The 14,919-nt window shown below is 45.2% G+C and overlaps 2 protein-coding genes across 6 annotated transcripts in view; one reads left to right on the top strand and one right to left on the bottom strand.

Annotated features, from left to right (window-relative positions):
* Positions 1-9,225, bottom strand: part of APLF (aprataxin and PNKP like factor) — a 68,544-nt gene extending 59,319 nt beyond the window's left edge. Inside the window, exon 1 of one of the 3 annotated variants that reach the window (XM_038551478.1) lies at positions 9,111-9,225. In XM_038551478.1, coding sequence (XP_038407406.1) covers positions 9,111-9,206 — 96 coding nt within the window. In that variant the 5' untranslated portion in view covers positions 9,207-9,225. The remainder of the gene's footprint in view (positions 1-9,110) is intronic. The other 2 variants (XM_038551477.1, XM_038551479.1) reach the window with 2 other exon arrangements.
* Positions 9,226-9,557: 332 nt separating this feature from the next.
* Positions 9,558-14,667, top strand: FBXO48 (F-box protein 48). 3 transcript variants are annotated; one of them, XR_005366213.1, is made up of 4 exons: positions 9,558-9,676; positions 10,593-10,704; positions 11,949-12,367; positions 12,740-12,882. XR_005366213.1 is itself a non-coding variant. In XM_038551480.1 (4 exons), exons 3-4 carry the CDS (start codon positions 11,980-11,982, stop codon positions 12,899-12,901), a joined length of 468 nt encoding a protein of 155 aa, XP_038407408.1. In that variant the 5' UTR covers positions 9,558-9,676; positions 10,593-10,704; positions 11,949-11,979; the 3' UTR covers positions 12,902-14,667. The 3 variants fall into 3 exon arrangements, 1 of the variants encoding a protein (XP_038407408.1); XM_038551480.1 differs by having other exon boundaries at positions 11,949-12,285; positions 12,740-14,667; XR_005366212.1 differs by having other exon boundaries at positions 9,559-9,676; positions 11,949-12,183; positions 12,740-14,667.
* The last annotated feature ends 252 nt before the right edge of the window (positions 14,668-14,919 follow it).

The raw sequence follows: 14,919 nt of genomic DNA, 5'->3' as shown, positions 1-14,919 counted from the left end.
CCCCTGAGATTGTCTTACAAAAGAAAAATCACTGTGATTAAACCGCTCTTTGTCGCATTTCTGTTACCTGCGGCCAAAAGTAATGATAATGAATATCCTTTACTGTAACAACAGTTATATCGATACTGAACATCTAATAACAAATTCCTTTATGTTCAGCCAGAGAAGGAATATTAGAAAACAAAAAAGCTAACCAAATTGAACAAACCCAAGAATTGTTTTTTAACGTTACAAAAACTGCATAGGCATGTCGCAGGAGCTGAAGAATACACAGGCTAATGGGTAATGCTGAAATCACTCCTATCCTTTGTTAACAAGAGCAAAAATGGTAACAATTCTTCAGAGATACTACAGAACAAACCTCTTTTACTTGAATTCTTCATATTGTTTTTTGAATGGGGACCAGACTGTTTCTGTATCACTTTCGTATTGATACAATGTGGATCCCTTATCTTTGATTTTCTGGTTCTAAATTGAATGTTTCACATATTATGATAAGGACAAAGTCCTTTCTCCTTATCTTCATGTCTCATTTTTAAGACATGGAGTTTGTGCTCGAATAAAAGGCAAAGACATGAAAACATAAAAGAACTGTGATTTGTTTGCCAAATATTTATTTTTGACATTTACTGAAGTCAAACAAAATGAAGATTTTCTTATGCTACTAGCAAAAATGCTTGGATGTTTTGAATCAAGGTCTCTGACCTATTTATTATTTCCAAAATTCTAAAAATAAAAAATAAACCTGAATAAAGTAAAAGCAGAAAAACTACTGGATCCTGAAACAGAATAAAAGGGTATCTTTCCTTTCATTTTTGCCTATTTATACACATTCACTGAAAAACCAACAGCAGTTAATTTTTCTTAGAATGTTTTCCTAGAGAAATTTCTGAGTATCACAAATAAATAAATACAATGCCCCCTGTAGCCTAGCTCCTATAAACATAAAAGAACAGCAAAGAGGCAAGATTTGTTTTTTCCAGTATAAATTACATAACACACCGAAGGCTAAGATAGTTAACAAATTTTTTCGTAAAATATTTTATAACTTACAATGCGTTCACACAAGATTATCTGGCTTGCTCTATCAATAGACAAATAGAAAAAGAGACAAATTCAAACCTTCGTGGTAGAGAAAAATAAAAAACCACCTGGCATGGGACTTGGGCCTGTATTATGAAAAATGCATAAAACTAAAGAAGCACAGAATTCATTTCAGATATAATTTGCATAAAATATTTTCCTCAAACTTGTGTATGAGGCAAGTAAATAAAATCTAAAATTAAGACTTAAAGTAGAGAAAGAAAGAAGGGCACATGGTGCCATGCAGGGCCACATATGGCTACTGTGGTCTATAGCCATACCACCCACCCTGAACACACCTGATGATTATCTGATCTCAGAAACAAAGCAGGATCGGGCCTGGTTGGTACTTGGATGGGAGACTGGTTAGGTAAACCAGTTGACAAACCATAAAATTTTCTTATCAGAGTGCTTCCCGGTTATCAGATCCAGGATGTACTCCAGAGCTCAACCAACACCGAGACTCTGTCATAACATTAGATAAGTCCTTCTTATTCCTCGAGAGGGCAAAAGTTACTTGATATAGTGTTTATTATACTTGGAATGTACCAAAGTTCATTTTCTGATATTAACAAAGGGCAAGTTTGAGGAGACAAAGTTGATTTTTGCCAGAGGCTCTCTAGACAGATTAAACTCTCTTTAAAAGGTCATTAATAATAATAAAAAGAAAAAGAAAATAAATAAAAGGTTATTAGGATACTGGATGTGAAATGGTCTGAAATTTGTGAAATACTGTCTCTTAAAACTAATGGTATCATAGTAGTTATCAGGCTACCTCACAAACATCTATTTAATCCACAATACTGGTGAAATATAGATCGTTTAGATTTCAAAAAGTAAAATCCAACACCTTCTGAGCTCCTAAGTCAAGGATGCTGAATTGTTAGATGCTAGTATGATGGAACTGTGCTGACTTGATGCCACTGAAATCCCAACTCCCCCAACCTGTTAGGCTTGCAATGCTACTGGTGAAGTGAAAGCTATGCATATGTGAGAACATCATCCCTATCATTATTATGACAAGGCAACATAATAAACGCATAAGCAGATCTTAGGAAAACAAAACTGGATTTAAATCTCCACTTGGGACTTTGGTAAATTAAAGTTTCTGAATAGTTATTTAATTCAGTTCAGCAGACATTTCTTAAAGAATTACCCTCTGCCAAGCATTCTTAGTGTGTCTAGAAGAGGTTTCCAACTCTCATTTCGCAACAGAATTATCTTCAGAGTTTTTAAAAATACAGATATTCAAATGCTACCTACAGAATCAAATTACCAGAGGAAGGAACTCAAACAGAGGTATGGAGGCATGTGAGAAGACGTCATACTCAGGCTGAGCAGTACACGGGAGACGGTTTGGAGAGACTGATTAGAAATAAATATATATGAATATATATACTTATGAAAAGTAATCGACTATACACCTATCACAATGGCCAAAACTCAAATCACTGACAACAGGAAACCCTGGTGAGGTTGTGAACAACAGGAAACCATTCACTGCTGAGGGGATGCAAACGGTATAGCCACACTGAAGGACGATGGCAGCTTCTTACAAAACCAGACACCGTATGCATGATCCAGCAGGCGAGCCCCTTGGTATTTACCCAAATGAACTGAAAACTCAAGTCCACACAAAAACTTGCATTGGATGTTTGTAACAGTCACTGATAATTGCCAGAACTTGAAAGTAACCGTGATGTCCTTCAGCAGGTAAACGCTTAAACTGCAGAACATCCAGACAATGGAGTATTACTCATCACTAAAAAAGACACGGAGGAAGCGTAAACCCACATTACTAACTGAGAGAAACCAATCCAAAAAAGTCTCCGTATACATACTGTACAATTCCCAACTATATGATATTCTGGGAAAGGTAAAGCTATGGAGATAGTAAAATGTTCAGTAGTTGCCAGGGGTTGGGAGAGGAAGAAAGAAAAACAGAACATCGAGGATCTTTAGGGCAGTGAAACTATTCTGCGCGGTACTACAATAGCTGATGTGTGTCATTACGCACATCAACATTTTTTTCTTAAGATTTTATTTATTTATTCATGAGAGACAGAGAGAGAGGCCGAGACACAGGCAGAGGGAGAAAGAAGCAGGCTCCCTGCAGGGAGCCCAATGCGGAACTCGATCCCAGGACCCTGGGGTCATGGCCTGAGCCGAAGGCAGATGCTCAACCGCTGAGCCACCCAGGCGCCCATATCATTCCACTTTCGTTACAACCCATAGAATGTGCATAGTGTACCATAAACTATGGACTTTGGATTATAAGGACAATACAGGGTCATCAAACACAGCGCTGTGGTGCAGGTGCTGAGAGTGAGGGAGGTGGGGGGACGGGGAGGGTGAGGTATACTAGGCATCCCCTGTACTTTGTACTCAATTCTGCCAAGAACCTACAACTGCTCAGTAAAATGAAGCCTATTTCAAAAAAGGAAGCTACATACCATATAAAAGCGACGTCTGTAACAGTTAAAGGGGATCAGAGATGCAATGTGAGGATCCCACAAGCCCGGTCAGCACTTATCTAGTCATCCAATGCCATAGGCTTCCCATCAGAGCCAGGAAACCATGTACCATCCCCCCACCGAGCCGAAGGGCCTTTCTCTCTCTATCACCCACTCCCTACCTACCAAACTTCTCACTGTTCTGACACTTCCAAGTCAGCTCAGTGTCGCTGAGTTCATGAAACCTTCCCTGACACCTTATCTTAATTATGGGTTCCTTCCTTTCTATGCCTCTTTGTATCATGGAACATCCTTTTCTGTGTGGCTTGTGGTACCAAAACAAAACTTTTAATTAAATGTGACCTTTCAAAAGTCAGAGGTTATATCTAAAAATCCAGATTTCGGGGATCCCTGGGTGGCGCAGCGGTTTAGTGCCTGCCTTTGGCCCAGGGCGTGATCCTGGAGTCCCAGGATCGAGTCCCATGTCGGGCTCCCTGCAGGGAGCCTGCTTCTCCATCTGCCCGTGTCTCTGCATCTTTCATGGATGGATAAATAAATAAATAAATAAATAAACAAACAAATAAATATCCAGATCTCTGACTACTCCTGAAAACAACAGGACACTGTTACCAGGTGGGCATGGGGGTGAGCAGTAGGCACTGCATTACGGACCCCTTCCCAGTCCCCATTTGAGGCGGCGACTACTGGTTAGTTTCCCGTTTCTCTGTCTCTCACACCTAGGAGACTCCAAGTTTCTTGAGAGTAATGACTTGTGTCTCTTCATCCCTCCATTCTGACTGGTATATATTCAATTATTTTCTGAATTTACTCAATTAATAGTCAACAAAAGAGGAAAAATGCTAACGACGATCCATCACGAACGCTGCTCTGTAAGCTTTAGCAGCTGGTAGCACTGCTTCTTTACTATGCTTAAATTCACTTCCAAGTTCTACATCCTTTTCACACCTCAGTTACAAGTAGGCTGTTTTTGACAGTTGGAAAAATGAAAAGCGGAGACGTGGAAAAGGAAGAGGTCATGTGCTTTGAGGGCCTCCCCTGTGTCAGGCACTGTACTAGGCTTGGTAATTAAGGGGGGGAGGGATACCCAGTAGCTAGAGGCACTGGGCACATCCCAATGGGCAGGTAGGACTAGCATTCTAGAACAGCCAGGGAGCTTCTGCAACAAGCAGAAACCATACAGAGCTGCCCGGCCAGAGTAGTTACCGGCTACTTTGTGTAGACTTTGTAGAACACTTAACAGCATTCTTGCAAAGGGTGAACTGATGCCAGGAAAGAGTCTGTACTAGAGTCCTTGACCATCCCCATCCACAACCGAGGGCCTCTTCTCTTTTAAATAAATTCCATTACACCTGCTGTTGGGAAGACTGACTAGATAGCTATGTTGTCCTATTTCTTTGGAGGAAAAAGATAAGAAAGAAATGTGTCATATAATCTCTATCAAAACAGAAAAAGGAAAATGTGAAATCAAAAACAGTAGTTTTCATTTAAGAGTATAAGCAGCTTTTTAAAAAGAGTATAATCAGCTTAAATTAAAAAAAAAAAAAAAACATAAACCAAATAATTTCCCCTAAAGGTACTCTGTTGCTTGAGACGCTGTACTGAAAAACCTTTTCTAAAATTAAATTTTTTATTTAAGATAATTGTAGGTTCACATATAATTGGAAGATACAATACAGAAAAATCTCTTGTGCCATATCCCCAGTTTTCCTCGGTGGTAACGTCTTGCAACACCAGAAGACAGTATCACAATCAGATATTGAAACAATCAAGATAGAAAACATTTCCATCACCACAAAAATCCCTCATGCTGCTGTATCATAACCATATCAATTCCCTCCTGCTCCCTTCCCTTCCTCCCTCCCGTCTTTAAACTCCTGGCAACCACTAATCTGTTCTCCATGTTTTGTCTTTTTTAATCATTTCAATAACATCATGTAAATAAATTTATCCAATATGTAACCTTTGGGATTGGCTGTCTGCACCCCAGATAATTCCATAGAGATTCATTCTGCTACAAAACCTTTAATTAGTGTAGATCATAAAATAGAATTACAACCGAGTAAAGTAAACCAAGACCCTGGGTCCACTGATGACTTCCACTGAAGCAAATGGCTCAAGGAAATTAAATTTCACTGTGCTCTGTTATCTCTAAGTATTTTCCTGGCACAGTAAAGACATAAAGACATTCTTACCAAATTGTTTCACCACCAAGCCCATTTTACACACTGGAATTATAAACCTTTATGCTTGTATGCCCATGAATGCTTGTGAAGCTTGTCTCCAAAAAAAAAAAAAAAACATGACTCGTTAAGGGAGTCCAAAAATCATCATTACTAATCACGTATTAATAACTAATCATCACGTCATGCATAATTTACAATGCACTTCCTGTGTTTCCCTACCTTAACTAAATCTTTGCTCTCTCATACCACAAAAAAAAAGCCTCCCTGGAATTGCTGCTATTTGAAACTGCACACCCATGGTGAGTTGTTTTCTCTCCCTCTTTTTTTAAGATTGTATTTATTTATTTGAGAGAGGGAGAGAAGAGCACGAGCAAGCGTGCATGATGAGAGCAGGAGCGGGGAGGAGAGGGAGCCGGAGAAGCAGATTCTGCGCGGGGAGCCTGGCAGAGATCACGGGACCCTGAGATCATGACTAAGCCACCCGGGCACCCCCTCATGTAGGGTTTTAACCACTGCAAAGAAAGAAACATGTCTTAAAAACCACAAACTGATTTGTTTGTTCTTCACATTTTTCCTTCAACACATTGAGGACACTGTTCATAACCTGCTTCTACAATCTGCCAAACTTGGCAAGAAAAAAAAATCTCATCACTGAATGATTATTTGAAAAAGAGAAGCAAAATTCTGACCCAACAGGCTAACTTTCTTCTACTCCTTACCATTTTAAGACAGAAACCAAGGAGGCTCATCTCACATTAGCAAGCCTGTAACACGGAGATCAAGCCACAAACCATGAAAGGATCTGCAACCTGTTGCCATGTTTATAAAACACAGGCCTACAATTCATGGATCTTTTAACCAGATCCACAGCACCCTGTCCTGGTGACACAATTAGTTAAGTAAATCAAAGTAAATCAAAACTTAATTGTCACTAGACAAAAGCTCTCTGGATGAAGCACAGACTCTGTAAAATTTCATATATATACAAACATATGTATGTGTATGTATATATACATGGAGAAAGGGAGAAGGAGGGAGGGAGGAAAAAAAAAAAAACCGAACCGCTCAGGCAGTTCTCTCCAATGTTTGCATAAGTTAACAAACTGGAAAAAAGTAACAGAATGTCATCCAAACATTTAAGTAATTGCTTGTGCAGTAAAATAAATAAATAAATAAATAAATAAGCAGCATGTGAGCTTCAACTTTCTCAGGGACCTCAGCTCACATGCATACACACACCCACACACACACTGATTCAGGACTCACTTCCACATCGCCACCCCCAACCACCACTCCTTTCCTGCAGGTTCTTAAGGCCAATACCCATGTCTTGGTTCAGACACTGAAGGTTAGCGGGGGACCATGGTGCACTCTCATGGCTGCGTGCACGGACACAGGTGTGTCTCCATGGCCCAAGAGAACACTCCTGGAGGGCGGGGACCACATCTCAGTCATCTTTGAGAACCCTACTGGGCCACCACGTGCAAACGGGACCTGCGTCTCAGTCGTCTTTGAGGACCCCACTGGGCCACCACGTGCACATGGGGCCCGCATCTCAGTCATGTTTGAGGACCCCACTGGGCCACCACGTGCACATGGGACCCGTGTCTCAGTCGTCTTTGAGGACCCCACTGGGCCACCACGTGCACATGGGACCCGTGTCTCAGTCGTCTCTGAGGACCCCACTGGGCCACCACGTGCACATGGGGCCCGCATCTCAGTCATGTTTGAGGACCCCACTGGGCCACCACGTGCATATGGGACCCGTGTCTCAGTCGTCTCTGAGGACCCCATTGGACCACCACGTGCACATGGGACCCGTGTCTCAGTCGTCTCTGAGGACCCCACTGGGTCACCACGTGCATATGGGACCCGTGTCTCAGTCGTCTCTGAGGACCCCACTGGGCCACCACGTGCACATGGGGCCCGCATCTCAGTGGTCTTTGAGGACCCCACTGGGCCACCACGTGCACATGGGGCCCGCATCTCAGTCATGTTTGAGGACCCCACTGGGCCACCACGTGCATATGGGACCCGTGTCTCAGTCGTCTCTGAGGACCCCATTGGACCACCACGTGCACATGGGACCCGTGTCTCAGTCGTCTCTGAGGACCCCACTGGGTCACCACGTGCATATGGGACCCGTGTCTCAGTCGTCTCTGAGGACCCCACTGGGCCACCACGTGCACATGGGGCCCGCATCTCAGTGGTCTTTGAGGACCCCACTGGGCCACCACGTGCACATGGGGCCCGCATCTCAGTCATGTTTGAGGACCCCACTGGGCCACCACGTGCATATGGGACCCGTGTCTCAGTCGTCTCTGCTCTGAGGACCCCATTGGACCACCACGTGCACATGGGACCCGTGTCTCAGTCGTCTCTGAGGACCCCACTGGGTCACCACGTGCATATGGGACCCGTGTCTCAGTCGTCTCTGAGGACCCCACTGGGCCACCACGTGCACATGGGACCCGCGTCTCAGTCTCTTTGAGGACCCCACTGGGCCACCACGTGCAAATCGGCTGTACCAAATAGACGCTAAAGAAAATACCCTGAAATGTCAAGAAAAAATAAAATAAAATCAAAATAAAATAAAAACAGATATACACGTTTTACGTAGAGGCCTACGAAATCCCAATCGCCACAGGAGGGTCTGCTAGCCCTAAACATGCAGGGGGCGGGGAATACCCACAGCCCGGCGGCGCCTGGCGCCCAGCCCCGGGGCCCTCCACGCGGCCGCTGCACGGCCCACCTCGCGCGCGACCCTGCAGACCTTAGAGCCCCTGAGCAACAGGGTCCTGGGCGCGGGAGCGGGCGGGCCAGGCCCCAGGTCGCGGGCATCCCCTGCGGGTGCTACCGGGAACGACCATCCTCGCCCGGAGCAGGGCTCCCGCGGTGCGGCCAGGGGTCGGGGTCGAGGTCGGGGTCGGGGTCGAGGTCAGGGTCAAGGCCGGGGTCGGGGTCGAGGTCAGGGTCAAGGTCGGGGTCGGGGTCGGGGTCAAAATCGGGGTTGAGGCCGGGGTCGAGGTCAGGGTCAAGGCCGGGGTCGGGGTCGGGGTTGAGGTCGAGGTTGAGGCCGGGGTCGAGGCCGGGGTCGAGGTCGAGGTTGAGGCCGGGGTCGGGGGTCGGGGGTCGAGGTCGGGGTCAGCAACCTCTGTCCAGGGTCGGGCTGCACGGAGCACAGGGGCACACGCTCAGCCCTGGGCCCCATGAGCGCCCCCCAGCGGCCGGCGGGCGCGGGCTTGCCTCGCACTGGACACGTTTTAAGGCCTCCTCGTACGTGGACACGTGCAAAAAAAAAAAAAAAAAAAAGCAAAAAAAAAAAAGCAAAAACTGAGAACTAAGGAAGCCAGGCCGGCCCCGCACTTACTCGCAGCAGCGGCCCGCGGCCGATCACCGTCTCGCCGGGCGCCAGGGCCACCCGGGGGCCGCCGTCGCGCGGCCGCAGCTCGAAGCCCCCGGACATGGCGCCGGCGACCGCCCCCCTGCGCGACCTCACGCGCCCCGCCGCCGTTTCCGCCTTCCATGGACACGCGCGGCCTCGGCGGGACGCGGGGGGGGGGGAGCTCCGCTCGGCCGCGCCCCGCTTCGCCCCTCCCGCCGCCACTTCCGCCTCCAAACTATTTTTTAAAAGCCCGGGTTAACCACCACCCCCCGGCCACGCCTCCGCCCCCCGCAGCGCGCTCTCCCCGCCCACCCGCCGCGGAGGCTGCCGGGCCTTGTAGTCCGCCGCGCTGTCCTCTGGTGCGGAGCGGGGGCGCCCGGGTTTAAAAAGGAAACTACCACTCCCAAGAGGCGGCGCGCGCTCCTCTCTACGCCTGCGCGGAATTCGAGGCAGCGAGGCGGGGCCGCAGGGGGCGGGGCCGGGGAGGCGATGGCGAAGGATTCGAATTCCGGAGGCTGTAATTCGCCGGAGGAGCCTAGGCGGCCCTGGAGGTAGGAGGGTCTTCCCTTACGGCGGACGCCTGGGTGGCGCGGCGCCCCGCTCAGCCGCCTGGAGCTGCGGGGACAGTCGGTGCCGGCGCTCGCTGTCGTCGCCCCGTGCTCGTCGGAGGCGGGCAGCTGCGGACGGCGGAGACCCTCGGGGGGCGGCTACTGGGGCTGCGGGGTCTTTCCTTCCGACCTGCACGGTGGGGCCGCGCGGAGTGCGGACCCCCCGCCCCCCCACCCCGGGCTGCGCCGCTGGCAGGTGCCGGGGGGGCGGGGCGAGGGGTGGGCGTGGCTTTGAGGGGGCGGGGCGATTGGTGAGCGTGGCTTGAGGGGGCGGGGCGATTGGTGGGCGTGGCTTGAGGGGGCGGGACGATGGGTGGGCGGGGCTTGAGGGGCGGGGCGATGGGTGGGCGGGGCTTGAGGGGCGGGGCGATGGGTGGGCGGGGCTTGAGGGGCGGGGCGATGGGTGGGCGGGGCGAGCTCCTGACCTGCAGAGAGACCTCAGCAAGGTGTGGTTCATACACCAGAAGGGGCGGAAGAGGGATAGGTTCCCAGGCATCCAGGAAAACTGCTCTTGGAAGGAGATGCCCAGCGGGGGTTTAGGAGCCTCCCCGAGGCGTCCACCACCCCCCCCCACCCCGGCCAAGCTGTTAACTCCAAAGACATTCGTTTGCCTCCTGGAGAAGAACTGTAAGGAGAGGACGCATTTTTATCCCCCCCTCCCCCTCCCCCTTGAGATTCTGGGAGAAGTGACAGGTGTTTAAATGCACGGCCGGGGAGATGTAGACTCTCATTTCTCCACCAAAAGTGTACTTTGGCTTGGTTTGTATTGATGGTTAAGAGAGGTGAGTGAACTGGCAAAAAACTTGCTCTCGACTCATGAATTTGTTTCTGTCGCTTTCCTTCCCCAAAACTTCGAGAGGAAGTCCTCTGCTGAACAGAGACAGTAAAATTCTAACCACCGTGGCTAACTCGGATCACAAACAGCCGAATGAATGGGAGCAACTGTGGCCTTGGCAAGTCCGGGAACATAGGTGAGTGGCATGTCTAGAAGGGGGAGTTATCATTAGCTGAGTTAAAAAAAAAAAAAAAAAAAAAAAGCATTTAGGGGCACCTGGGTGGCTCCAGGTCATGATCCTGGGGTCTTGGGGTCAAGCCCCTCATTGTGCTCTGCGGGGACTCTCCCCCTCCCTTTGCCACTCCCCCTACTTGTGCGTGCGCTCTCTCTTAAATAAATAAAATCTTAAAAAAAAAAAAAAAAGTATTTAACAAACCCCTCCTCCTGCACTGCCACATGCCCCCCCCATCATAAAAGGAAGTGCAATATGGAATAAACTGATTTTTAGTAATATGAGCTGTCTTTATAGGCAAAAATAGCTCCGTGCTTTCAGCTGATTTTAGAAGCCTACACCATGCACCTTAGGTAGATTAGCAGAAACTGGACTTTCCATCTTTAATTATATGCTGCACCTAGCTGAATTATAAACATTGTTTATGGTTGCTAGTTACTGTTGCTTCATGGCCTCAAGAACTACTGTTCTTATTCATAATTATGCCTGTAGAATAGCTTCAAGAGGCCATTTCCGAAACATTAATCTTATAACTGGATTGAACATTTGAGACTTTGTCATTATAACCTGGACTTCAACCTCTAGTCCATTTCAGATAGTAGTTGTGTCAGCTGTGAACACACCTACCCATTAGGTACAAGTAGCTAAACGATGATCGTATAAACTATAAAAGTCCTCCCGGTTTATGATTAAGTCACAAACTGTAAATGAAGGACTTAATGACAAGGCATCAGTTCCCACAGACGAGTATTTAGGAGTTGAAGATCATTGAATCGTACACGCTTTCCAAAGTATTTTCAGCAAATGCTTGGAATCAAATATGTTCCCGCAATAATCATTTCTACTACTACAATTTTGGTCTGTGAAGAATCACTTCTCTTTTTTTAGATAATGCTCTTTGGAAGCAGAAAAACAAATGTTAAGAAACAAACCCATTTACTAAAAAACGTTTAAAAAGAAAAAGGGAAGTAACAAGTGTTGAGTACCTCCCACGTGCAATTCAGATTGTGAAGCTTGATGCTTTACACATAATCCCTGTTAATCCTTAGAAGGACACCCAAGAGAGGAGCATCCTTGGCCCCATTTTATAGATAGAAAAACTAAAAAAAGTTAAGGTTCTTTAAATCATACCCAGGCAGTATCCGGCTCAGGGTACATTCTGTAGTCTGATCCAGAGAGACTGAACATATTTAAACTTTGCCTTTTAGGTTACATATGAGGATAATTTGCTAAAACATTATGCAGAAAAACTCCAAGAGGAACAATAATTCAAGAGTTTCTGACCTAGAATTGAATGCTGCGGATGCTGAGAAGGAAAAAAAAGAGGGTCAAAATAACTTTGTTGAACTGCTGCCTCCAGAAGTTACTTTTAAAATTTTCAGTCAGCTGGACATTCGGAGTTTGTGCAGGGCTTCGATAACGTGCAGGAGCTGGAATAACACAGTAAGAGACAGTGACTCCTTATGGAAACCTCATTGCTTGACTCTAAGAGCTGTGTGCCAAAGAGAGATAGACAATGATGTAGAAAGTGGATATTCCTGGAGAGTAAGTGTGGTCTCTGTAGTCTGCAGTGTTCTTGACAATGTGGTGGCAGGTGTGAGCCCACTCTACCTTCTGCACGGAGGAGGTAGGATTTCATATCAGAGTGTTGGCTTTTGGAGTTGACGTTGAATGATTGTTCTTTTCCTATAAGCCACACCATCCCATCCATCCTTTTACATGTTTTGCATCCTAAACTCAGGCATATCCCTCTGTTCACTACTTTAGTCCACCTTATCCAAAACTCACGGCAAACGGGGTGGCTCACTCTGCATATGCACACGTGTACCCACCCACCCACCCACCTACATGCACACACCACAGATTTATTAGTTTGTGTTTATCAGTGTAAATGCTTAATCCTCTTTTCAGCCCTGTCAGTCAGCTTCTCCCGTTTTAAACAAACTCACTGACCAGCCCCCTACTACATCCTTTAACGATGATGATTTACCCCTTCCAGGTAATACTGCTGAGGAACTACCAGAAGAGTAAAGTGAAACACGAATGGCTAAGTGGCAGATACAGCAACATATGTTCTCCTCTTAGTTTACCAGAAAAAATCATGTACCCAATGGATGCAGATACATGGGGGGAGATTCTAGAAGCAGAACTGGAACGATAAGCCGAAAAATCACAAACAGATCTCGTAACTTTGAGACTTTGAAATTAAAATGACTCTTAGGTTCTTTTTTTTTTTTTTTTTTTTTTTTGGTTTACCTTTTTTATGTTCAACATTTAAAAGAAAACCAAGGAGAAAACTTTTTAAAAGTCAAACTTTGTTTTTATTCTGCACTTTCATAAAAACATTTTTCTGGTTTTATTGTAAGGTGGAAAGATCATGAAATGTTGTGTAAGAAGTACCATACCAATAGTGTTTTTAAATGTATTTGTATCAGTATGTTGCAGTAATTAATCACAAGAGGGTTTGATGGGCATTTTCTACTGAATCACGATTCAGGAATTCTGGAAACCGGTTGAAGAAACTGATTAGAGAGATTCATTCAGTAGTAGGTGTAACCGGGCTCAGAATTAGAAATAGATAGCACCAGGAAGACTACCTAAATGAAATTATTCACAGTGTGTTTCAATATACAGAGTATAATACATTTATATTTCAATAACTGTAAAATGTCCATTTCAGTGGAATCAGATTGAATTGTCAAATGCTGAGCCCTTTTAAAATGTGTTTTAAAAACACTTAAGAAGTGTTTTAAAAAGAAAGCATTTTAAAAAGTATTATACTTGTGGTTTAGTTTAAAATTAACCTGACCAGAAGGCTAAACCTTGTGAGATTAAGATTCTCATTACTTGCCTGCAGACCTGGAACTTTTCTCAGGGACAGAATATTTCTAACTGCCAGTTTTTCTTGCTAAAGCTTTCTTTCTAACAGCCTTATAGCACCATCTAGTGTCTTACTCCTAGATAACCAAGGCAAAGGACTTCCGGGTCACATTTAAAAGAAAAATATATATATTTTAGAGAACCCTATATATCTGATTTGTTTAAGTTTATAGCTCTCCAGGAACCTTCGATTTAACTGTTGTTCTCTCTTTTTTTTTTAAAGTAGATGGTATAGTACTCACTATACCGGATTGTTCATTCTGAATCTGTGGTCAGTACCATAGTGAAAAGTTTCCACAAAACATTTTAGTATGACATTTTCCTCTTAAATTGTGACCTATGGCACAAAAAATAAGAATCTGGGAAACCCACAGTTAGCAGATGGACACAGTATCGGAAAGATACGTCACCCTCTGCATATTCCCTGTGTTGGATCAAGCAGGGAGGATCTGCTGGAAAGGGCCTCGAAGACCAGGCAGTGAGGTCTCTGGGCCTAGTTGACCGTCCCTTCTGGAGGAATTCCTCGCACCCGCTGTTAATTGTCGTTGTGGCAAACTCTTCCGTAAAACTTATCCTCTGGACCCAGACCCCGTCCCTAGGTTGCACCACTCTGGATTATGTGACCCTCGTTAGGGTTCCCATCATCCTCCGTCCATACCACTCCCAAAGCCGTCTACTATATTAAGTTGTCTATTTGTCTGTATCCCCCGTTAGACTGTGAGCTTCTTGAAGGCAGGGACCATTTATTTATTATTTTTTATGTTCCACAAACCTGGAATATAGTAGGTATTCCACGAAGAGTTGTTAAATTATTTCTATATTATTTATTTTAATCCTACCCAGAATGTAAAATAAAAATAATTTGCTGTATCATTAGTGAACAAGACTGACTGTCCACAGCCCAAAAGATGTATGGGATGCTTACTATCAGTGCAAATATGTGAATAATTGTTTTAGTCTCCTCAAAAGCTGTAAGAGAGAAACAGGAAAATAGAAATGTTTTATGTTTTTGAATAAACACTTGCAAATAAACATAACCCAAAAGTATCACTTATTTTTAATTATTGGGTCACCCCAATGAATTTTAAGTATTACTTTACCAGTTATATGAATGGTCTTTAGTTTGTTTTTTTAGTACTGTAGCATTAAAATAATTTTTATATAATAAGTTATAAACTGAGCACAGTCTACACAGAAAGGGAAGTTTGGCAACTTAATGATAAATTTTATGGTACGTGCTTAGAGGGAACTGTACCTTTATCAGACCAAGCCATTAGCCTCTGAGAACATGAGTGGGTG

Source organism: Canis lupus, chromosome 10 (genome assembly GCF_011100685.1).
Source record: "Canis lupus familiaris isolate Mischka breed German Shepherd chromosome 10, alternate assembly UU_Cfam_GSD_1.0, whole genome shotgun sequence".
NCBI classification, from domain to species: domain Eukaryota; kingdom Metazoa; phylum Chordata; class Mammalia; order Carnivora; family Canidae; genus Canis; species Canis lupus.
The sequence above is the reverse complement of the archived record's forward strand: the minus strand, read 5'-3'. Positions and strand labels throughout refer to the sequence as shown.

What these genes read in the sequence shown, in the direction of transcription:
- FBXO48 (XM_038551480.1), top strand. Translation starts at nt 11,980, where the DNA reads ATGCAGAAAAACTCCAAGAGGAACAATAATTCAAGAGTTTCTGACCTA. An exon ending in AAAGTGGATATTCCTGGAGA is followed by an intron (nt 12,286 to 12,739) that starts GTAAGTGTGGTC and finishes TACCCCTTCCAG; the next exon opens with GTAATACTGCTGAGGAACTA.